At 32.7% G+C, this 24,649-nt stretch overlaps 3 protein-coding genes across 9 annotated transcripts in view; 2 read left to right on the top strand and 1 right to left on the bottom strand.

Annotated features, from left to right (window-relative positions):
* LOC111624160 (ileal sodium/bile acid cotransporter-like) overlaps positions 1–15,637 on the bottom strand; it is a 17,141-nt gene extending 1,504 nt beyond the window's left edge. The window contains exons 1-2 of the mRNA XM_023366963.1: positions 14,850–15,637; positions 12,280–12,451 (exon numbers count right to left, since the gene is read on the bottom strand). Of these exons, the coding sequence (XP_023222731.1) occupies positions 12,280–12,451; positions 14,850–15,347 (670 nt within the window). The 5' untranslated portion in view covers positions 15,348–15,637. The remainder of the gene's footprint in view (positions 1–12,279; positions 12,452–14,849) is intronic.
* Positions 116–9,709, top strand: LOC111624158 (neurotrypsin-like). 6 transcript variants are annotated; one of them, XM_023366956.1, is made up of 13 exons: positions 116–142; positions 4,045–4,205; positions 5,617–5,683; positions 5,967–6,097; positions 6,258–6,363; positions 6,692–6,746; positions 7,228–7,298; positions 7,503–7,619; positions 7,705–7,849; positions 7,964–8,157; positions 8,239–8,503; positions 9,271–9,389; positions 9,470–9,709. In XM_023366956.1, the coding sequence occupies exons 2-13, from the start codon at positions 4,113–4,115 to the stop codon at positions 9,673–9,675; spliced, it is 1,569 nt and encodes a 522-aa protein (XP_023222724.1). In that variant the 5' UTR covers positions 116–142; positions 4,045–4,112; the 3' UTR covers positions 9,676–9,709. The 6 variants fall into 6 exon arrangements, with proteins under 6 accessions (XP_023222724.1, XP_023222728.1, XP_023222727.1 ...); XM_023366960.1 differs by having other exon boundaries at positions 140–248; positions 6,000–6,097; XM_023366959.1 differs by having other exon boundaries at positions 140–248; positions 8,254–8,503.
* Positions 15,638–15,900: 263 nt separating the features above from the next.
* Positions 15,901–18,626, top strand: LOC111624154 (ileal sodium/bile acid cotransporter-like). 2 transcript variants are annotated; one of them, XM_023366951.1, is made up of 3 exons: positions 15,901–16,648; positions 16,816–16,927; positions 17,959–18,626. In XM_023366951.1, exons 1-3 carry the CDS (start codon positions 16,001–16,003, stop codon positions 18,588–18,590), a joined length of 1,392 nt encoding a protein of 463 aa, XP_023222719.1. In that variant the 5' UTR covers positions 15,901–16,000; the 3' UTR covers positions 18,591–18,626. The 2 variants fall into 2 exon arrangements, with proteins under 2 accessions (XP_023222719.1, XP_023222718.1); XM_023366950.1 differs by having other exon boundaries at positions 16,816–16,981.
* Positions 18,627–24,649: the final 6,023 nt, after the last annotated feature.

Below are 24,649 nucleotides of genomic sequence, written 5' to 3'. Positions count from 1 at the left end.
GTATCTATAAAATAAGTATAATGAGTAAACGACACGTTAGTCTAAATGAAAAGATTTCCGAAAATTTTGACTAGAAAGGAAATGACGTCATTTAAGATGAAACAGTTCCTGTTATCAAAGTGAAGAAATTTGTCAGTTAAAGGTAAGATGGAGTTCCCGGTCATAACCTCCGAGTACGAGACAAAACGAGTTTCTTTCGCGCTTACGTACGAAACAATAGTTGACTTAAAGTTACTATAAGACACTTGGTAAGAATTCTTTTACATAGAATATATAGAGTTACGATTAAATGAAAAATTCGGACATTTAAGTATCGTAAAATCATTGTAATAATTGTTTTTAAAAATAACTGAAATTTTCATTCTATTTCGTGGATTGTCTCGCTTACTATAATCGTTATTCATTATTTAATTAGTATTAATTTTCTTAAATCTTCATTATATTTCATTTTATTTATAACCCTAGAACCGAAATAATCCATAAATATAATTAATATTAAAAATGTCTTAAGCTTTTATTATTTTTCTTTCGTGACATTAAAACAATCAACGTACAAGATAAGCTATTGCTTAGCAAAACTTATAGAATACTGGAATCCAGAATAGTAATCAGATAAAATATTGACTGCTTTGTAAAATTCTATTATTATTATATTAATTTTTGTTATTTGTAGTAGTATATCCTGTTAACAAATAGGAAGAAATTATCACATATCCTGCTACTAAAAGGCTACCAAATTCTAAGTATTTTACAAAATTTATAAAAGCCTAACTTTAAAAATTACTTTTTCTTATTAACTTTATAAGTTTATATTATATATACACAAGTATATATAATATACTTGTGTATATATAATATAAATATCGATTACTGTACGAGATATACAATAATCGATATATGTCGTTTATGTGAAGTGAAAGAATTTTGTCAAACAACGTGCAGTTTGAACGTATATCGATGGATCGAAGTATTAGTTTCTTTGTATTACAATGCTAAATATTGTTTTTCGGTTATTTATTTATCTGTTATATTTATATTATTCTTCCCATTAAAACTGTACATTTTAATAGAACTATTTTCGTTCTCAAATAGGTAAATCTTAAAATGAAAATGAATCTTTCTTAACATATTTCATTATACCGTGTAAAATGTAAAATATTTCGTATAAAGTAGACTTAATATAAACTTATAAGAAATCTAATTTATTATTAGTAAAAAGTAACTAAAAATATGTTGTTTGGCTATAAATATGGAGTTATAAATAACTTATATGCTAAATCATATATGTACTAACAGAGCACACACACACACACACACACACACACACATATAAGAAAGAAAGAATATAAAAATTTATACAAGATTTTATTATAATCGCCCGCATTAAGAATTCTTCAACGATAAGAAGAAATTGGGAGTGGCGCGTAGTTTGCTCTTATCGTAAATTGATCGATGTCAAATACCGTCTTATCTTCAATGTCGTTTTCCTATGATATACGAAACAATATAAATAGTAAATTTTGTAATATTGAATAGGGTTATATAGCGTGCAACTCCGTTAAACGCTAATTGACAATGTAAACATTCATTTATTTGACAAAAATTAATCTAATTTGTAAAATAAATCATCGTAGTACGTTTTTATTGCGTGGACTTACGTTGAGTAAAATGAACTACAATTGCAGTTACACTCAAAGAAAAAATAATATCCTTACATTAATTTGAATAAAAAATGCGTTAATATGAATGGATACACAAATTATTTCATCAAACGTGGAAAAAATTTTAAGTTTATCTTCAGGTCTCCTTTATATCTGACAGCGAGGAGATGGCATTCGAATATTATTTCAATGGATTTAATAGTACAGCGCTTCGCAGATTTAGAAAATATCGATATGGTAGAATAGATTATGATGCCATTTTCTGCTCAAATCGAAAACGTCCACATCAACTTGCAAGATGAACTTATTGAATTATTGGCTGTCCTTGAAGAAAAATCGCTTTTTTAAAATTTAAATTTCAGCAATTTCTGGACGAATATAAACGTAACACAAAAATATACAAAACTTTTGTATATGGTAAATCCTTTCTCGCTGGCATTTCCAAGTTCGTATATGGTTGAAGCTAGTTTCAGTCATGATAATTCTATCTTAACCAAACAGAGAAATAACTCGAATGTGGAAATTTCGGGTGATTTAAACCTAAAACTTAGAAATTTTGAACCAAATATTGCTAATCTTGCTAAGGCCTCAAGCTCATCAGTCTCACTGATTGTTAATTACAAACATTATTATTAACATATATCTGCTAGTAAATAAATAAATAAATGCCGTTCATTTTTTTCTCAATTAGTATTTAATTTACTGGAAAGCGTCAATTATTTCTATAAAGTTCCCGTAATTCTTACAATGATGCGTTTTCTTTCTAGAAGTTTTATCTAAAATGTATAATTTTTCTCCGATTTCGCGAATTCTCTCGTTTAAAGATTACAAATTATGCGTCGTTTCAAAAATTTTATCTTTAAATTTAAAAAATTTTGCACTATTGTATAAAATTCTATCGGTATTTTTCTCAATCTTGTTAATAAATGTCAAGGATTGCAATTAAATAATTTAATTTCTTTGAACATTTGGGATCTCACGATAAATTTATCAGTTAATTGCTTTGACGATAAAAGTCAAAGCAATAAACTCGAACAATTTCCCAAGTAAAATCTGGATCGGTTTCTAAGAAATTTTCGTGGGTGGTTGACCCGAATATGCCGTGTTCCATCCAAGGGCGTCTGCAAACAGGGGGCAGAAGGACAATTTCCCCTGTTGAGATTTTCTTATTCTTTCGTTTTTTCTTTGTTTTTCTCGAATAACAATTTCGTAAAGCCATAGTATTTTTATACCAGGAAGATTTGTTTTAATTAATGGTCGTTACGCAGCAGCGCGAAGAGATGGCTCCTTTAAACTGTATGCGGGTAGTGTACTCTTTGGAAAATCACGTTTTATAGTGTAGTTTGAGTTTTCACTTTTTTGCCTGCTTATTATCGTGAAGATAGAGGAAGAAATATAATTAGAAACAAATCGATTCAAAGAACATACTAAATCTATTGGTTAATTGATCCAAATCGTACGTTTTGTTCCTCTGAAACAAATCTTGCGATCATCCTTGCAAAATTTCTTTCAGACCGATTAATTAACTACTGTTAATCAGATATTAATATTCCTATATTTAAATATATTGACATTTATATTTATGATTCTTTAACTTTTGTATATATTTTTACTAGGTAGGCTGTGCTAAAATTTGCTATTATAAAGTGCAAGATTCATTCATCGATATCCGTAGACCTACAACATACATTCATTTTATTATATATTATATACGAATATCTTTGAATATAATTTGCAATTGTATAGAAATTTTATTTTTGTGAAATGTATTATTCTGTTATTTTTTCAGAAATTTATAATTCAGAGTTGGACAGAATAATTCGGGGTGTCCCAAAAGTCTTCATATGCAGGACGCAAATCTTTATTTGCTGTTTAATGCAGACATTTTAAATATATGCTAATGATATCCGAATAATTTGGATATCATTTGTATATATTATTTAGTATTTAGTGTACGGGAGGCTACCAAATACGTCGGTACACACGAAAGTCTACGAAGTTCACTCGCATCCCGCATCCAGAAAAGGGAGCTTTGCTAATCTAAAGGATGTTTTGTGAATAAAGTTACATTATGCTAAAATGTGTTACTTTCCCGTACGCATAGAGACTTTTAAGACCCCCGTTAAATTAAAATAATATGAAATCATCACATCGACTTAGCATTCATTTAATATTTCTTTATAATACAGTGAGTACTGTATTATAAAGAAATATTAAATGAATGCTAAGTCGATGTGATGATTTCATATTATTCTCACTCTCTGTAATATTCTTTAAAAATTTAAATAAAATTTTTTAAAATGTATTTTATGCTATAATCATTATATCAATATATTATTAAGATAAACTACTATATTGAAATATACTATTATTTTCAATAAAGGAAACATCGAAAGAAGTAAATTTGAAATCTTTGGGTGAAAAATTGAAATATTTGAATTCTACAAAACTATGAAAGATAATAAATATCAAGTTTATTATCTTCACCATTTTATTATAGGATTTATTTTCGTCTTGACGTCATTCCAAGTAATTTTTTCAACCGTAAGTTTAAATTTAATTATTTTATAAAAATACGATAAGTTTAATAATCAAATTAATTTAAGTATTAAATTAGCGATAAGAAATGCCGATAAAATACCGATTTCGTCGATGTTAAGATAATTGTTAATACCGCTTCGTTATTATATATCTTTCTAAAGCCGTAATTAACTCCTCCTTAAAATATTTATTTCACAACATCCTTGCAATCCTTTTAATGAAACTATTTAATAAGTTAATAAGATTTTATCTACATGTAATACAATGTATTTAAAAGAGAGATGTTTGAAATATTAGTGAAATGTTTTGTAATTTACATGGAAAAGTGTAGGGTGTTTTAAAAAAATGGAGGTTCGTAGTCACTTCGCAGGGGTAATAAGATCACATTTTTTAAAAGTACACGATTGGGTGGTGACTTCTTGTACGTGATGGAAGACCGTGCAGAGGAAACTACCACTATAAATTCGGCATAACAAGTCATTCCGTATTAGTGTTAACATTTTTTGAAGCCTTATATCCCTTTTAAAAAATCTTCCCAAAATGTATTACATACATTTTGGGAAGATATTTTTCTTGTCTTTTAAATGAAATTGTTTTTAATCACTGAACAAGTAAGCAGAAAATGAAGATCCCTTTCATCTAATACAGGCACTGATCTTCTTTTCTAGAATTCTATAACTACAACGAATTACTAAATAAAACGAATCTTTTTATTTAGTAATAAGGGAATTCTGTATTAATCAAATAATTGTTTAAAATTCTTAAACAAATAAGCAGGACCGCATTAATGCGTGGATATACTTGGCTATGGCCGTGTCTTTGCCTTTTTAGTGCTTGTTACTAATTAGTTATAGTACTTTTATTTTATATCTATACAGTATTTGTATAATGCATCTAAAAAAATTAGGTTAGAAGTCTCAAAAGTGCTTGAAATAGTTCTACAAATATGCTTATATACGGTAAATTATAGTAAAATTGATATAAATGTGATAAATTTCCACTTACGTTACTATTTTATCCCCATTTCTAATTAGAAGGATGCACGTTTCGTAATGTCCATGTAATTGATAAGAGAACATAATGGTTCTGACGTGCTGGTATCTTATTATAATACCTAATCACCTAACTTATTAACTGTGTTGGTACAGTACATATGTCTCTGCATAGTCTATTCTTTCATTTTATAAATTTAATTTAATTTATATCATTCGTTCGTATCAGATTATATCGCAAAACTTTCATTTGTATCTCAATAGTAATCGCGCAACATTCTCCAAAAACGACAGCAGGCACGTGTCCTCTCTGAACCTTACATTTAGGATATCAAGTTAAACTATTATAATTGTATAAATATGCTATAATATAATGTTGCGTGTTATTAATATATTATATTATAAAATAAATATGTTTTCAGATAACGTTGATATTATTACAGACTACAAATTCATTATCAATCGAAAGAACAGCGACGGAACAAATAAGTATTATAGTTAAATTCTTCTTAGGAAATAATTTAAAATTCTTTTTAAATCGATAAATCTAATAATAATATATTGGTTTCTTATAAGAATTTGTTCTCTAATCTTTCTATTCTAGTATTTACAAGAGATAAAAACACTTGTAATGTCTTGTATGCTTTAGAACACTCGTAATGTCTGAATTGAATTAAAATATTTGACCTTTAAATTTTAAGTTATATTTTTGAGAATTATAGTTACTTTTTTTAATGACGACGTCTTTTTTCAATAATTATTACTCTTGTAGATTGCATTAAATCAAAAAATATTCCGTTTAAAGGAACAATAAATGTAACAAAAACTGGAGAAGTGTGCTTATATTGGAATGACCAACGTATCGCTAATGTCGTCCGCAATTCGTTTCCTAATCGTTACGAGGCGAGTAAAATTAATATTAATCTTGTTTACATTGATAACTTATTAAATTTCTATCTTATTAAATTCTCCTCACTTTATAGAAATTTTGATATTTTTTCATCGAAAAAAGCTATTTTAATATAAAACAGAAATTTATTAAAATATTCTTAATTTTTGGCAGACACTTTTTGGGCATAATTTTTGTAGAAATCCAGATAACGACGAACTACCGTGGTGTTTTGTATCTAAGCGAAAGTTTGAATATTGTGACATTCCGAATTGTAAAGGTAATTATTACAGTACAGTACATCCGAGATTCGCTTAATCAGAATCATTTTAGTTTGTTCTTCCGCTAACTATTTCACTCAAAAATAAAAAATAACTATAGATTATTCATTAACAACAAATCAAATTTTAAAAAATTAATATGTACAGTACATTTTACATAAATAGTGTTGTAAATTTCTAACCTTCCTTGTAGCTTTTTTCGCTTCTTTTTCTATATATAGCATCGCTAATTCGAACTTTTCACTAATCCTAACAATTCTGTATAATAAGTACCCGTAGTTCGGATTAACGAGAGTGCACCGCATTTATTTCATTTTTATTTTACAGAAAATAAAGAAGTTTCGAGCTGCCCTCAGAACCTTTTTCAATGTCAAATAAATGAGTAAGAACCGAATTAATTTCAATTTGTATCTATTTGATTTGTCAAATAACTCAAAATGATTTTGCATTTCTCGACGTTTTAAGATCCCTGCTTCCAAAAACATCAAAAAAAAAAAGGAACAAAATAGTGTGTACACGTTGGCCTTTATTTTGCTTTATATCTCAGAACCCTATGGACCAAAATTTTTGAAATTTGGCGTGAATACTTCTATATATAAGGCATTGGTGCTATTACATTTTGAAGAATGAGTAGAGGAAAGAATATAGAGGGGTAGAGGGTCATATCTCAACTGGGATCAGATTTAAAAGTTTACTCGTTATTAGAATTTACAATTTTTTAAACTTAATCCATATTATTCTGGTAACATCTGCAATTAAGAATGATAGAAGTGTAACTTCAAGTTATTTCTACAATTAAATAAATATCTTAAAATATAGATTATTGTCTTTTTTTATTTTTAACAATTATTAATTTTTTAAAGATGTATTCGTTCTGAGTGGGTCTGCGATAAAACCATCGATTGTACTAATGGAAAGGATGAAGAAACCTGTGGTAACTTATCACTTTATAAATCAATTAAATTAAATTATAAAATTACATTAAATTAAATGTTATTGCTTATATAGTCAATTTAAACTTTATTATAACTTTTCAAACTTTAACGGTAAGGGTTGCTAACAATTTTTTAAATTTATTTTTTATTTAATTCAAATTTAGAATTTTTTTCAATTCTTTTTTACTATTATGGTTATTTAGAGTGCAAAGATGATCAGTTTCAGTGTTCTAATGGCAAATGCATTCGTAATATATTTCTGTGTGACAAACAAAACGATTGTATGGATAACAGCGATGAAGCAGAAGACAGATGTAACGGTAAATTCTTCATTAAATTTAAAAATATTCTTAGCAGAATACAAATAAAAGAGGAAATGTATACTTAAATAATTCTCATTCTTAGATAGCTTGAAAATACGTCTCGTCAATGGACCTAATAAATACTCTGGTCGTGTTGAAATTAAGAGGTTCGGCGTTTGGGGAACGATTTGCGACGATCTGTTTGATGACGAAGATGCAAAAGTCATATGTAGATCATTAGGTTATTCGTGAGTACAAACGCAAATACCGAAATTTTGAGAAATTAACACGTGTAGACCTCACGCTTCTTGTTTTCAATTGTGATATGAAATAGAAATGATCGGGTTGACTTTTCTGTTTAGAGGTCCAGCTAAAGCTCATCTAGGAAGAACTTTTGGAGTTGGCACTGGACAAATATGGTTAGATGAACTCGAATGTCAAGGATCGGAGAAGAGTTTACAAGATTGCCCAAGCGCTTTATGGGGACAAAATAATTGTAATCATGAAGAAGATGCCGGAGTTACGTGTTCTGAGACTTCCCTTTTTAAGAAAAAAGGCGAGTTTATTCAAAAATCTTATTTATAATAGATATCGAAATATTTGGTAATAATCGAATCGTAATTTTTAAAATATGTAGTCAATTTCATTTTAGAAGATAATTATTGCGGTATAGCTACGACGTTCAACGTTACTACTACCGATTTCTCTGCTGGAAGTGATAAAAAGCGGTCCGTAACGATACAAACACACGAAAGAATAATAGGCGGTTGGGTTGCTCCTTACGGTACTTATCCGTGGCAAGTAGATTTAAGAATACGAACCACTGGTAAAAAAAGTATTCATTGGTGCGGAGGAACCATTCTCTCGGAATTCTTCATCATATCAGTTGCTCATTGTTTCAGGTAAAGTTTTGAAAAATGTTGATAAAATTATTTATTAAAATTTAGTACAATTAAAATTAAATGCGTATTAGTAATAAATAGAATATCGTAGGGAAAGAATAATTTTCTTTATTTCCTATTGCGTTAGTTATGGGGTTCAAAATATATGGTGCAAAAATAAAGCTGATTTATTCATACCTGAAATAACATACGGCAACAGTAATGACACGAAAAAACAGAAGAACTCACCCAGTTTCACGTACACATTACTACAAATGTTCGATGTGGGCGCCTTTGGTGACTCGGCAGTTATCAAAGACGGTCCAGTTCTGTCCAAATACACTCCAGCATATTCTCCGATATCAATACCACTCCTTCGGAGAGGCTTTGTTTCGGGTCGTTCGGATGCTGTGGCATTGGAGACAGACACCGTTATCGGCTCCCAATGCCACAGCACTCGAAACGACTGTCGAGTCATCAAAGGCGCCCACATCGAACATTTGCAGTAGTGTGTACGTGAAACTTGGTGAGACTTTTCATACGTTAAGACAGAACTTCTGTATTAACAACGGTAATGACACGAAATTTCAGGTATGAATAAATCAGCTTTATTTTAATTTATACTTTAACTACGATTAACTATACTTTAACTAGTTACCGTATATTCATTTTTAATAGTAAAAATAATAGTAACTAATTACTGTATATTCATTTTTAGTTTATTTTTAATAGTAAAAATAATATTTTATAGATTTATCTAGAGTTTAAATTTTATTAATTCTTTTTAGAAATTTTGCACCTTCTCTATATATAGTTAGAGTTGGAGAATACGATGAGACTTTAATTGATAAATACGAAGACGATTTTGAAATCAAATATGTTAAAATTCATGAAAACTTCGAATCCGGTGCTGTAAATATTAATTGATTTAATTATTAAATTAAAATGAAAATGATCTTATAATTATACGGTTATTCCGATATTTAGGTGGTTATTTAGATAACGATATTGCGATGGTCAGAATCAAAGAAAAAATTGGCCACGGAATCACATTTAGCCCCTACGTAAGACCCATTTGTTTGCCTAGTTTAAATGCATCTTACGCTGCAGGTACGGTGTGTACCATATCCGGCTGGGGTAAAAATGAATTTACACGTGGTAAATATAATACATTTTCAAATAGTATTTTATAATACAATGTAATTACTTATTCATTCGAAATATTCCATGTTTCGTTCATAAAATAAGGATATTTTAAATAGAAATTATGATTTTTTAAATAGTTTTATGATATAATCTGTAACATTACTAGTTTTAATTAAACAATATTATTTAGTATCATTTGTGTATTTAACTTACATGAAATCGGTCAACCTTTTTCTTACAAAAGTTATTAGAAATTTATTTTATATAATATTATTAAGAAGTATTTACTTTTACAACTAGGCTCGCTCTGCAGTATATGTATAGTATTAAATCGCGATTTATGATCTATTAAACATTACGCGACACTATGGAATTTTTAGATTTTCATTGGGAATGTGTATATATTTTATAAAGATTATAAAATTCCTGTTTTTATATATACAGTAACTACCACATCTACTTCATTAATTTGTAAAAATAACGACGTNAGAAACATTTTACGTAATCCAGCAACTTTCCCGGCAACATTTGTAATGAAGGTAGTCATATGTAAAGGAATTCAAACAAATGGCGATGCAAGTTGATAAAATATATTTAAAAGAATGTTTTAATCATTGGAAGTTCAAACTATTATACTATTATACACACGAATATGAATTAATTATTTTAGGTAATTTTTATTCGAATATTTATTCAGAGATGCGTAATTAAAAAACTTGTATAAAAATAATTCAGAAACAATAACTGCTCCAGCGTAAAAATATATATAGGCCTAATTATCGCTTTGAAAGTGTCAAAGTCCGGAAAAATCAAATTTTAAGCATATAATTTTGTGTTTGACTTTCCCGGTTGTTATCTATACCTGCTATGTTCAATACGCCTTTTAAAACAGTAATGATCTCGTGTAGATTTTTATTACAGTGAAATATCACAGTCATAGTTAAATACATTAATACGATGTATAACACTTTATGTACGAATACAACCTTAAAATATATGAATAAAATGACCAGAACGTTCCCGAATTATATGACGGACGGTGGCTTTTGGATTTACGTTTCCTTACAAATATCACAATGAAATTAAGCAAACGTAATAAGCAGCTTAAAGGTGAAAACGAATCGACCACAGACCGTTATCAAAATATAAAAGCATTCGTAGCAAAACCCAAACTTCATAAAAGTCAGTTAGAATCAAAAACTACGATCCACCTTCCAAAAATTACATAAATTTAATAGTGACAAAAAACATTTTTCTAAATATGAACAAGAAATTACTCATTTACTCTTAGTAAAAGAGAATTTCAAGAGAGATTTTCATATTTAAAAATTTATGAGAATATATTTTAATATTTTCTCACGTCCATTTGACATTGTTGCGGAAAAAGCTCCAGAAAATTTGCGGATAGATTTAATTAATAGATCTCCAGTCATCTTCCGAATGGAAATACAGGTAACCTCCGTATAACGCGGCACTTCTATAGCACGGGTTCACTCTAACACGGTTCGGGAATTGGGTAAAACCCTCGTACAACACGAAATGTAATAAAGGGTGCGTTTTTTATACCTCCCCGTAACTCCGCGCGAGCATTCTAATTGTTTTAGTGGCTACTTCGAACGCTCTTTCAACAAATAAACCATTTAATGGTTAAATTTTACAATTGGGACCCTTCTTTTGCCTCTAAAAGCTCATTTTAGAATTATAGATTCTTCCATCACGATACTATCGATAGTGCGGGCGCCGCCATCTTTTTTCGCCGTCATTCATAAATGCCTACAAACAGCGGCGNATACCGTAATCACGACTCCCATTATCTCTCCATCCCCTCGACGATTGATAATTAATATTAATTAATATGAACCGCACAGACATCAATTCTCACGTTGATACTCTATTTGAACTTATAGAAAAATAGAGTAGTTCTATTTTCATTGTACTGTACATAATATAAAATAGGTTATCGCTTATTCTCACCAGAAAAATTCTATTCCTTTTTTAAGTTATTTCTAATTTAAATACTATAATTTAATTCAACGTATTAACTGAGCTTATAAAAATACTAATAAATAATTTCTATCTAAACAATGGCAGTCCCAAAACGCAAAAGAAACATTCCAAACAATTTCTGTAAATTCTACACGATTTTATTTGATATTAAAATAGAAAAAAGATTGTAATTAGACTGCACCATTACTGATCTAACGTTAATAAACAGCGCAATAAAACACGAACCTCACTACACACTTTAATTGTAACTGTCATTTAATATAGCACCGATAAAACGGTGCTATGTTTATCTATTCCCATCTATGCATCTGTTACATAAATGGGTAAATATTAATATTATATTTAAGAATATAAATAGAAAATATTTATATAATTTTGAAAGAAAACTCTATATTTTTAAAAAGAAATTTGTTTTTGAAGGAAGACTATTCTTGTAATTATAATGGACAAATAGACGTTAGTGACATAAATGTGCGTAAGCGTGTATAGTAGTTAACCTTCACGTAACATAGCGAGTCGACTCGACAGTAAAATATCTCGTTTGGAATCAGAATGCTCTACATTCAATCCACAGATGTTGGAACTAGTTTTATTTACGATGGCGTGAGAATGTTTTTTAATTATGAAAATTCGTATCGACTTACCCAAGGCGAGCACGTTGTTAATGAAGGTGACAGTTAAACTGAGATTAAGATTTCCGTTGAGTAAAACCGTCCAGATATTGCTGGCCCCTCCACTGGGACTGCAACCGAAAGTAAACAATCCTAACCGCATTACCGGATCGTTAAACAACAAATGGCCAACTCCGTAGGCAATCTGAAAGTAAATTTTATTAATTTAATTAATAATTTTAGTTTATTCGACAGAAAAATGCCTTAATTTTATACTGAATTCTGCAGTCTTACCTAACTTACACAGTATATAATAAACCTACAATATTAAGGTAACAAATAGGAATATGGCCCTGTTAAGTTTTGTAGAATTTTCACGGCGTCATTTTATGGAATTTTCATAAACTTTGTGGGACAATGGTTTTTCTTATAAGGAAAAGAAAATCAAACATTTCGTTCGTTTGGAATAATAATAAAAAGAGTAGCTTCGTGTCATATTAAAAGCGTATGAAGTTAATATGGCCACCACTCTTAAAATAAAAAACTTTCAACCATTAATCAATGAGAAATGTAGTTTTAAAGTCAATAGAAATGAAATAACTGGATATTAAATACAAATTTTATAAATAATGCGGCTGGATGTGTATATTACAATTTATCAAGTTTTTTCATTCATACAATTAATTTTCATCGCAATATTTATTTATTTTTTTGAAAATAATAAATCAAATTGTTTTAAGAAACAAATAATAATTTTTACAAATGAAAATAAATAAAAGGATATTTTATTCCATTTACATTACTTTAAGCGTTTTAGACAAATGAACAAGTTTAATTTCTTCAATACAATCAACTGCAGCTATTATGACCAGGGGTGGACATATAAACAACCGGAATAATTTTTCAAAAAGTCTTTAAAAGTAAACTAAGTTTCGATAGATATAGGCTACTGGAATCGCCGTAGAAAACTCCATTTCGAGCCATCAAACAATTGAAATTCGGTTAATAAGACACGAGAACAAATGTTATCTCTTCCCAGTGAAATAAGAAGCGCATTCTTCGAGCAACGTAATTTCCAGAAAATGGCGCCACTCTTTGCTCTTTTCGTCAACGGCGATTGTCCCACCTCCGTGGGCACACACCCCGCTTTTGCTTTCCATAAGAACTACACTCAGCCCTGCCAAACGAACATTTGGCCATATTAGAACATAAAATGTTTTAAATAAATAGGTTACGCAGTGTTCAAAATACAGCAATATTTCAAATATTTTGTCTCGTTAATAATAATAAAAAACATTCGAGTGATAATATTTCACCAAATAGAAGGAAAAGCTATATTATTACCACACGCCAAAAATTACATCGTAGCGGTTACAAAACACAGCGATGTTTTGTAGCCTAATTGTTGGAAAGTCATTGTTTGAAATGTAGATTTTTTCGCTTCAATTTATGAATAATTATATTTAACAATTCCAAGCAATCTTTTAAATGCAGAATTACTCGAGTGTAAAAGTTACTGACACAATGAACTTGTCGAGTACCGTTAATTGATTTCGTTTATTAATAATTTAATCACCGGTACAAGTTTTTATGAATCGGATGATTTGCAAAATTCTTATCGGTTTTATTATAATTTCGCTTAATTAAAATGCGTACGCGCGATCGTAATTATCAATAAATAACTTCCAAAGAGTAAATCCTAATAAATCACGCGCCTACTCATAAACATCCGGACAAAATCCGTCAACGAGTTGCTTAACTTTCCCGGCAACATTTAAAATTTTGATGGCACCATCCGCTATGATATTTTATTAAAAAAAAAATTTTATTTTTTATTTTTTAACTATTATAAAATGGCAAAAAGCTTAATTTTGAGGGTAAAGACGGGTTTTATAACAAATTGTAAATGCTAATAACGAGTAAACTCGTCATTAAGTCCGACCATACTAAAGTCACCGTAATCACGACTCCCATTATCTCTCCATCCCCTCGACGTTTAACCACCAAAGTTTAAAAGGATCAATCCGTTTAATACACGAACATCCCTGCAAAATTTCCGAAATTTTCGACAAAAAGCGCAGGAGTTTTAAGCTTCAAACAGGGTAAACAAAATCGTGACCTCACACACATACGTAAAAAAACCGAACTTTTTTGGCATTTCTCGACGTTTCGAGATCTCCCGAATAGATAAATGTAAAAATCTGGGGAGGGTCATTTTTTGACCCACGGCCATACTTTTTTACATATAACAGCCAAGAATGTAAAAATGGGTTTCTAGTACCACGGAGACCAAAATATTTTTTTGTATCGATGAGCACATTGTTTATATGGCAACATTTATATCATTAACAATATTAACCGTTCATATAGTGTACGAAAATTTAATTACGGCGTAGACCCTTTTAGTCACACGTAACTAACAATATCGATCATCAACCTGGCAACTTTACCGGTGTTTAAAGTTTACGCATCCGCTCTTAAATCTACATTTATAACGAGTGCAACGACCCGAAAAACTATTTGTCTTCTTGTTGTCACGTTAGTTTTAAAAATACCCCCGTTTCAACACGCTTCCGTTCGAGTTCTAAAATTAAAGCACTTACCAATGGCATTATTAGATATTGACACAAGAATCCAACAATAGGGCCGAACGGCTTCAGCAAGACGTTTTTTACAACGGTCAGATCGACCGCACAACCCATATTGACGTAGCTGAGAGTTACGATAATAGCCACAGAAATTATGAAGGCTTTTGTTACCGCCCTCTCCTTTTTTAATACGGTTACGGGTAACGTCTGGCAGTTATTGTTCCATTTCGAGTGCAGACACGCTCGAACTTTGGTGCGACCGAGAAATTTACCTTCTACGGTAAGATTTCCGTACAGTTGCTCGTAATTCACCACACTGTCTGTTATATCCGCAATATCTGCGTCGTCTACCTTTAACTCGAGCTTCGCTCCTTCCCACGTTTCGTCCGACGAATTAAAATTAACCCATTCTTTCTGTTCTTCTATAATCTTCACACTCGATGGGTGAAACGTCAGGTTGAAAGCGGTCGTTAGTTTAAGAAGTAAGAAGAAACACGCAACACTCGTAGACATAACGATTTTCCGCGATAGCTTCTACTCGTGTCGAGAAATCGCTCATACGGGTTTCTTGTCACGTGTCTTCCTTTCTGCACGTCACCGACCGGTCTGTAAACAAACTTAGATGGCCTTGCGCCTTTTTCTCACCTGTCGATAGGGAAGAACTGGGGATTTTTTCGAGCTCGGTAGCTGTTCCCAAACCTTTGCTACTCTGGTTCCTAGTCTACGAATTTGTTAAGTTCATAATTCAAAAGTTGTGTAAGGTGCGAGGATGTAGACTTATTTATCTCGCGGAATTTATCTGTATCGAGTTTTACGCAGTTACGCTTTATAAAACTTATTATAGATTTGTAAAACAGAAAATTTTATTTAATTTTCACAATACACAGGAGTATTACGAAACATTTCGTAACACATGTGTATTACGAAACATTTCATACAGATGTACTGATGTACTAATTGCGAGGAAATATTTTAAGTTTTCTTTGTATTTTTTCCTTTATATATATATATATATATAAAGGAAAAAATACAAATTGAAAGGTTGGGCTTGTATTGGAGCGTCACTTCTCAACAAGTAGATCTCGATACCAAAGTTGTTTCCCAACACTTTTTTAATTTTCTACTTATTTAAAAAGTTGCAATTGAATATATAACTAGAAAAAAAAATGCAATTGTTTTCTTATCATTTAGTTAAAACGAATCGCTATCGCCCGATAAATCGCGATAAAAGTCGGTTATTAGGAAATTTTAGTAAGTTTAACATGTCAATCCCGTCCGTCCTCTTCGTTTTTACGTGTATTTTGAGTGTTTCTATACAATTAGCCGACTCGACGACTTTAAACGTAACTTTCGATACTCCAAAAGTGATCGAGATGTGGATAAACAACGAACGTGTGGTGAATTTCAGTCTGTTTCAGACGTCGAACGACGATCGCGTCGTCGAAATACGAATAAAGTCGTCGGTCCCCGAAGTCGTACAGATCACACCTCAACAGTTATTGTGTACGGAAGGATGGGAAACAGTTTACAACGGTTCTTTTGTCATTCGTGCCAAAAGCGTGGCTCGTACGGAGGTGACAGTCGTTGGCATCACCAAAAACTCCGCACTGTTAGAGAGCGAAAGCCTGATTGTACGCGTGGCGAGAAACACTCAATGGATCACTTATTGGTTCGACATTTCCGTAGCCGTTATGGTTTCTCTCAGTTACGTTCACATGGGTTTAACCATAAGCACGAAAACCATTGGGAATATTTTGAAGAGACCCGTCGCTCCCGTCGTTGGATTTCTTTGCCAATTTTTAATCATGCCGGTGGTAAGTATACCGACCGTCTTCGACGAATACGTAACACTTAAAAACGATTTTATAACTGTAGACTTTGATTCGAACAATTAAATCTTTTCTTTGATTATTTCTTAGATACCAATTATAGATAAAAGTTTAATCGGTAACGTATCTTATTTTCTTTTATGTAACTGTAGACAGCCTATCTGGCGGGACAATGGTTATTCGATAACGACGTGCTACGCATCGGACTTTTTATATACGGATGCTGTCCGGGGGGCGGAACCATCTGGACGATAATTCTCAAGGGTAACTACAATCTGAGCATCACCGTTTCCTTCCTTAACAGCGTAGCGGCTCTGGGTAAGCAGTTTGTCCACACACGCGCAGGATGAATCGCAAGTAAATCCTACTAAATACGAGCTATCCGAAAAGATGTACTCGTAACACCTATATGCGCGTGATAAGCATAAAAATTCACGTAACACATCTAATATTAAGTTAAACACAGGATGTCCCAAAAGGCTCCATACAGTGACACAAATCAAGCCCACCAGTGGCCGAATAAATAAAACCATTGTTAGTTGGTCATTGGTTCGTGTCTGACCGACGGGCTGGCCACCATGGGTTTTCTTCGCGTGTCTAACACCTAAACAGATCCAGTTTTCATATGGGAAGTTCTGCTAGAAGTTACCCCATTGGCAGATCACTCATGTGTTCCGTTGCCTTACTCCGTCAATCCACCGACACAAATCCTAATGCTGACATTTTAACCTTTGTAAACTCTCTCACGCGGCATAGTGACTAGTTAGATCGCCGTTATAGACAGATTTGTGTGTTATCCGCATCTAAGCAATAATCAGTAACTTCTTTATGCATCCTCCTGTAAATTAGCTTTAGTTATATAATAAACCTTTATTATTTGTAAAACCTGTCTCCTGTCTCACCGAGGAAACCCCGTCGACTTACCGACGCACTCCCCACTCGTTTTGCCCTCCTAGCCATCCAAAGACTCCGAGATCGGGCTTTACCAGCCCGTGCAGATTAAATGGTCAGTACGACATTAACCCCTGACTCCTTGCTTATCTCACACAAGGAAACTTTTGGGACACCCTGTAGTACCCACCTAGTTAATATTGAGCGCTTTTATTCCTTTGCCTCCGTACGGAGACTCGAATCACCCTGCACGCGTATATGCGCCTAATATTTACTACATTCCATTAATGTCTATCTTTATGAATATACGAATTTGAATGTGGGCCTACCGTATTTACAAACGCATCGGTAGGCTACTTTTCAAATTCGGGAAGATCTTAATGATTTGTTTTTTTTTTTCTCAGGTCTCATTCCGATGTGGATGTTGACTCTAGGCAAAAAATTATTCAAAAACACGTGGAAAATTCCCATAAAAAATTTAGTAGTTAGCCTAGTTTCCATGATAGTTCCGGTGGCAATAGGCCTGGTCGTACAATACCTGTTCCCGAAATTACAGAGAACAGCCATACGGCTGCTCTTGCCGCTGACGCTAATCATGACAATTTATTTGTGTCTTCTGGGTCTGTTCGCTTATTTGGACATTTTCAAGATGATCACGTGGCAAATCGCCTCGGCTTCGCTGTTAAACGTCTGTCTGGGATTCCTCATAGCCATAATAGTGTCCAAGTTAATGGCTTTTTCCACAGAAGACACCATTGCCGTAGCCGTAGATACCGGGGTACAGCACGCGGGTATAGCGCTGGTGCTGATATCGTTTTCGTTTCCTTCTTTCGCCGATGCCAATTTGGCTAAAGTGGTGCCCATAACGGCCTACGCTCTCACTCCTTGCCCCTTGTTTCTGGCCTTTATAACGCAAAGAATCTACGGAGCTTTTTTCAAGACAACCGACGACAAAATGGCCGACTCTCCCGACGAAAAAACTCAAATCGATCCGAATTACTCCCAAAATGCAAACTATTCGACGTTTAGAGCTTAAGATATTTACTAATTAACTTCGCCGTTTGATATTTAAGAGAGTTTAATTTAATTAATAAGAAACTTTACGTATTTAAACTATTTATTTTGTTAGTATATTTTTATTACTGCGTATCGATCTCGTTTATTAACAATTATTGTACTTTTAACGAAAATTTAACCTTTAAACAATGGTCTTTTTGAGTAGTTTTTCTCTTCTTGGAATCCGAGTTTCATCACTTTCTTTTAAATAATTCGATAACGACGACGACACGATTTATTATTGTTGAACGGTGGTCAAATATTTGACTACGAAGAGAATGTAGAAGAGTATTTCTATGGAAATTCTTCCGGCCAGGCACTAGCAAAGGCAACTGCAAGCTAATTCTCCGGCCGATCTTTTCATCACCCGAGAACCTGAAATTATAAATGAATTTACCACACAAAACTACATTAGAACTACATTATAGAAACAACACTGGAAGAGTCCGTATTAATGAATTTTATGTACAACTAGAAGAAATCATCCAATTATTCAAAAAATAAACGAAATTTGTGTTTAAAATACGAACTTACCGACGGGTTTCTTAGTCTTGGATTTTTTATTTTCTCCAAAGCACGAAAAGATCATTTTCTCACCGGCGATGTGAATCAAATGAGGATCGGTGGAAAAATTACCAAATGGTGTTATTACCTGAAAGTTTAAATTTTTTTCCGTTATTTGATATTTTCACGAATTTCTTCTAAACATTTAAAGAAAATTTGCTTCATTTTTTTTACCAAATTTCTCGAAACAATTCTTAACACGGCTCTGTCTTACGAAACTTCCAGTACCGAATTCCAACAAAAAATCTAAATAAGAGCGCATCTTCCCCCATAATTTAATTACTTTGTTCGTCTGTATAAGGTCATTTGCACTCGTCGAGACCCTTGGATATTAAATATAAAATTGGTCGTAAGAATTTTTTTGTCACATTTACCAAAAAACTCCAAATCCTTCGACTAATTATCATCCAAGTACGAAAAATACTCGATTTAAATGAGATTTCTGGTAAAATATTTATTCAATTTAGGATATTCTGTAACGTAAACATTAGGCAATAAGGAAAAGAATTACTTTTGTTGTTCAAATCGTTTCCTTCAGTACGAAACTGTACTGCGAAACGCAATAAAATTGTTTTGCTCCCTACATTTTGGTTTAATTTTTGTTTGTCGTTGTTACACGCAGTTTTACGCTTTAATTTTTTCCATTGGAAAACTTCCATACGACGATTATTACTATTACGTAACAAACTAAAGTGTCCGCTTACCATTTTGGGTCGAGGGACGATGATGTGAGTGGCTTTCTTGGTTTCTACCAAACAATTCACTTGAGACATTTTATTTTTCTTCATCATGCGCTGCATTAAAACGGTTCCGAAATTAGTTAATTAATCCAAAAATCCGATATATAAATCAATGATGATTATTATAAAATAACAAATCGCTTATATTAAAAGAGCATTTAAAAAAAAAGTGAATCTTAAGCATGGAGTAGAAATATTGACATTTGACCCATTAAAAACTTTTTTTAACTGGGGAAAAATTCATTTCCTTTCGATATATTTAGTGTAAAAACTTAGTAAAAGAGGACATAAATAAATCTTGTATCTCCTACTTTTATAAGACAAAATGTTACGGAGAAAAAATCAAGAAACCGCTAAATGAAGTTGCTCTAAATTATAGATTTTTCTAGGACACGTCTCGAGAAAAAACCGACTTCCTCGTTTTGTTCTCCCCTTTTTAATCGCGCAAATTTATTTGGTAATTGTGGGCGGATACTAGAACCAGTCGAATGGCACGCAAATGACAAATAACCAAACGAGTTCATTAATTCCCCTCGTTACTACGCGATTCGTTGTTGACAGAAGAAAAATATCGCCATTAAATCGAAAACATTCGAATGTTATAAGCTTCCTTATTGTACGTTTAAAAATCTAGACGAAAAAATTTACGCGGTAACCCCTATTTTTTACGACACAGTCGTAAAAAATGGGGGTTACCGCGTACAAAAAACCCGTCATTTTATTGCTCGTTCGTGTACGGTGTTATCCATTCCAAACTTCCATTTTCAGAAACGTAGACTCAATTTATAGCATTGAGCTTATAAAAAATCGGGCGACTCGCTTTACGACGGATTTTCCAACAATCTATTGGGCCAAATCGCGCGTAAGTCGTAGGGTCGTAGGTAGGCGGGCCACAAATATTTTGTATAGGCTACTTTACGTACGATAGAAATAGGCCTAATTTTCGTTTAAGTCGTGTGTCAGATATATTCGGGGGTAGAATTTGGCCCGGGACAGAATTTTGGGCACCACTAAATTGAGCCGTACATGTGGGAATCTGCTGTATTCTAAAGGCGATTACGCTAAAAATTGAGCAAAATTATGAAAGATGTGGAAAATGTTTTTTTTCAAATTGGATGAAAAAAATAGACGAAAACTGCGAAAAATAAGGCATGTTTCGCTTACACGTGCATAAATTTATACGAAAATCAACACACAAAACTTACATTAGCTTTACCGTCTAACATCAATTTAAGTGGAATCTTTTTGGAAGAGACTTGGTCCAAGTCTTGACGATCGTCTCTAGGAGCTTGACGTGGCAATGCTTGATAATCATCTATGACCCGTCTCTCAACACTTTCCTACGTAAATTCATATAATCCATTACACGTTTATCTACAAACTAACAATGATCGTCATCTAGAAAATATCTTATTCTATAAATTAGTAACTAATGCACACTATACGGTAGAAACTGACATTATAGAGATTAATTTCTAGACGTTATCAGCGCCTACATAAACGTTATTCTAGAGTTAATCGAACTAGAAACTAATATCCTCGATATAAGTATATAAATGAAGGTTCGGACATTAGTGTTTTATTCTACAGGTTAACTATAATTTAGAGTTGATGTACTCTAGACTAAAAGTTAATTAACGTCTTTTACACGAAATTCATTCTATTAATTATAGAACTAGCGATTTATGTCGTAAAATCCCGCATAAAAGTTGAAAATAACGACGATAGGACGTGGCCGACGACAGCAGCAACCGAAATCGCCGTATCCAGGTCAAAGTTGGAATTTTCCACGACCGAAATCTAGGCTAACTGCAACGATGTCGAATGCATCGTCGCCATTCCGATAATAGGAAAAATAGGGATTCCCACCGACAAGTAATGATGTTGCTAGGGTCATTACTCCTTAAAGAAACGGGAGAAACTCCATAAATCTGAAAAAATAAACACTAAAATTCCCGACTGGTAGATGATCGTATTAGTAATTATACTTACGTTAACGGGGCAACTACATTTTGTATTTGTTTGAAGATACAATGCGAGAAGGACGATGATCCCGACGATGATGCTGACGAAGATGAGGGTGGTGGATAGAATTCGGGCGATCTTTATGGAATTCGAATAGGGTTTCTGATAGGCCTTCGAAAAACATCGAATAATTATTATCGTCGAAATGTACAAATGTAATTTATGATTTTAAAAAGTGTGTCTGTATGTCTAGTCGTCCAGTTTAAACCGTTTTGAAGCTAAAACGGTGAAGAACGTTCAACATAAAGGCACTCTCTAATTGCTTCTACAACAAACAGAGAAAAAAAAGATATATATTTATGCATCTATACTACCCCCAAAGGCCAAAATTTTACGCAATTTATTGACGTTTAATACATTTTAAATAATATCGAAAATTTGAATGTAATTTTAAAAATTCCTCGGGTCGGCATCATCGATAATTTCGGTTAATGTCTTCGAATTTCATTTAAAATAGTTCTTTATCGACGTCATTAAATGAATTTGTGCTCGTTTTGTCAAACATTAACATATTTAACAGATGAACGAAAGGCATCCATAATGGAAGAAGGAATCATTTAATGTGTTCGTCTTTATTCGTGTTCGTCCGTGCGAGATAAAAGCTAAAAGTATTTCACAAAATTCTCGTCACGCTTCTTTATTCCTTAATGTATTTCCTATAATTTAATACGAGCCAAAGGAGATGATTTTTTCCATTATAAACCATTGGATTTTTTACGAAATTGGAAATTTGTAATTACAATTGAAGACAATGTGTCGTTTTACTGTCATCTATGATTTTCCAATGCTACACTATGTACAACTTCATTGTGAGCTTTACGTTAAAATAATAGAACACGTATCACTTCCCCACCATCTATAATTTTCCAATAAAAGAACAATGTACCGTGCACGAATTTCGTATCGGTGACCTAATTTTCATTTCCTCCTTATCCTTATCGAAGGATATCGCGTGTATTAATTTAATCTGTCTTTTACCTATAAAAATACTTTCTTCTCTTAATCCCATTCAACATCCCTCCACAAATCCAAACTTGTAATTGGAAACGGAACAAGAAACAATTACATAGGAACGTACTCAGACTGTAGAATCGTAATAAGTATCCTATATTATTTTCGTGTTATTAACAATGTAAGGCTCGTTACACCGTTTTCTTCTATATAAATTAATTTCTTNCTGCATGTCAACACCACCTATTGATGATTTTTGGAACTAATTTTTCCCTATTGTAAAGAAATGATTCTAAAAATTTTTTTATGCAACATATCCAGTTGTGGAACTTTTACTCGAATTGCATAGCTATAGGCAAGTAAATAGCTTAGAAGAAAATGAAGACGGCAAGAATATTTTTATTTGTATAAGTCTGCATTATTTGCATATTTTAGAATATGTCTTAAAAATAATTTTTCTATCGAAACAAGCCCACATGCTGACAACATTTCCCACATAAACTGCATTTCATTCCAATGATTCTTGAAATTTTTTAATGAATGTTTATAGTTTTTACAGACTTTTTGCCTACCCTGTATAAAATATGCATGGTAAACTTCTACATTCAAAGAATACTGGGATGAAATCAACATGTACCTTGAACCTCTTACCGGTGTGGGTGATGTGACAGATAAATATCATAAACTTTTTTGAACATTAATAGTTCTTCCTCAGGCAATACAAAAAAGAAACGACAGAATGCAGAACAAAATAGAACATAAATATTTAAAATAGAATCGAATCCATATCTCATGTAAAATCGTTGGATTGGGCATACGCATTCGATGCGGGTAGTTGGTGATTAAAGATCGGTGTCTATGAGGGCCTGCCATGTGATGGACAAATTCAGTTCTTCTTTATAATTTATGGATGTGGTGGTCTGGCTAGATTTATAAATGGAAATAGCCTCCAACCACCTCAGATGCTCAGAATGGGGAGAGGTGATGATGACCCTTGCTTGGTTGAAGGCCGCCTCGATGTCAGCGTCAGCCACATAAACCACAAGAGCCATAGAGTTCCTCCCTGGTGGAACCGATGTAAATAAGGTTCCTGTCACACCCATGGTCTTTAAGAGGTATAGAGTAAACGCCCAGGAGTCTGTTCTGATCGTGGGAGTCTTTCCTGTTATGGAGGATGTCCAAGATGGTCGGACATATTCTGTACGTGATTCTAATGCAACATTTGTTGGCAATCTCCTTATATAACGATGCAACGTATGAATTATACGTGATGGGGACCCATCAGTACAAGACCACTGCATTCAACACTTTAATCAGGAGGGCATTTTCTCATTCATCCACTCCAGGAACTCTAGCCACCAAATTAGCACATATTAAACATGTAGCAACCAACCATGGGTACCCTAAGCTGATCCGTAGACTGATTAATCATTACCACTGCTCCATACATGGGTCCGCCATCCACACCCGTGGCAACAACCGACCGGAAGAGAAACACGGGTCCCCATCACAAATAATCCGTACGTTGCATCGTTATATAAGGAGATCACCAACAAATGTCACATTAGGATCACGTACACACGTACAGAAGATGTCCAACAATCTTAGACATCCTCCGCAACAGGAAAGACTTCCCTGATCAGAACAGACTCCCGAACATTTACTCTATACCTCTTAAGGACCACGGGTGTGACAGGAAACTTATTTACATCGGTTCCACCAAACGCTCTTTGGGAGTCAGGATACGTGAGCACAATGA

The sequence above is a fragment of the Centruroides sculpturatus genome, unplaced genomic scaffold (assembly GCF_000671375.1).
Source record: "Centruroides sculpturatus isolate CEXI.00-Female unplaced genomic scaffold, Cexi_2.0 scaffold380, whole genome shotgun sequence".
Lineage (NCBI taxonomy): Eukaryota > Metazoa > Arthropoda > Arachnida > Scorpiones > Buthidae > Centruroides > Centruroides sculpturatus.
This window is presented reverse-complemented; position numbering and strand designations above follow the sequence as displayed.

Bases quoted from the DNA above. Each gene is read 5' to 3' on its own strand.
- LOC111624154 (XM_023366950.1), top strand. From the start codon at position 16,001: ATGCAATTGTTTTCTTATCATTTAGTTAAAACGAATCGCTATCGCCCG. The intron at 16,649-16,815 runs GTAAGTATACCG...ATGTAACTGTAG, and splicing joins AATTTTTAATCATGCCGGTG to ACAGCCTATCTGGCGGGACA. The intron at 16,982-17,958 runs GTAAGCAGTTTG...TTTTTTTCTCAG, and splicing joins TAACAGCGTAGCGGCTCTGG to GTCTCATTCCGATGTGGATG.
- LOC111624158 (XM_023366956.1), top strand. From the start codon at position 4,113: ATGAAAGATAATAAATATCAAGTTTATTATCTTCACCATTTTATTATA. The intron at 5,684-5,966 runs GTATTATAGTTA...TTACTCTTGTAG, and splicing joins AACAGCGACGGAACAAATAA to ATTGCATTAAATCAAAAAAT. The intron at 9,390-9,469 runs GTGCTGTAAATA...TCCGATATTTAG, and splicing joins TCATGAAAACTTCGAATCCG to GTGGTTATTTAGATAACGAT.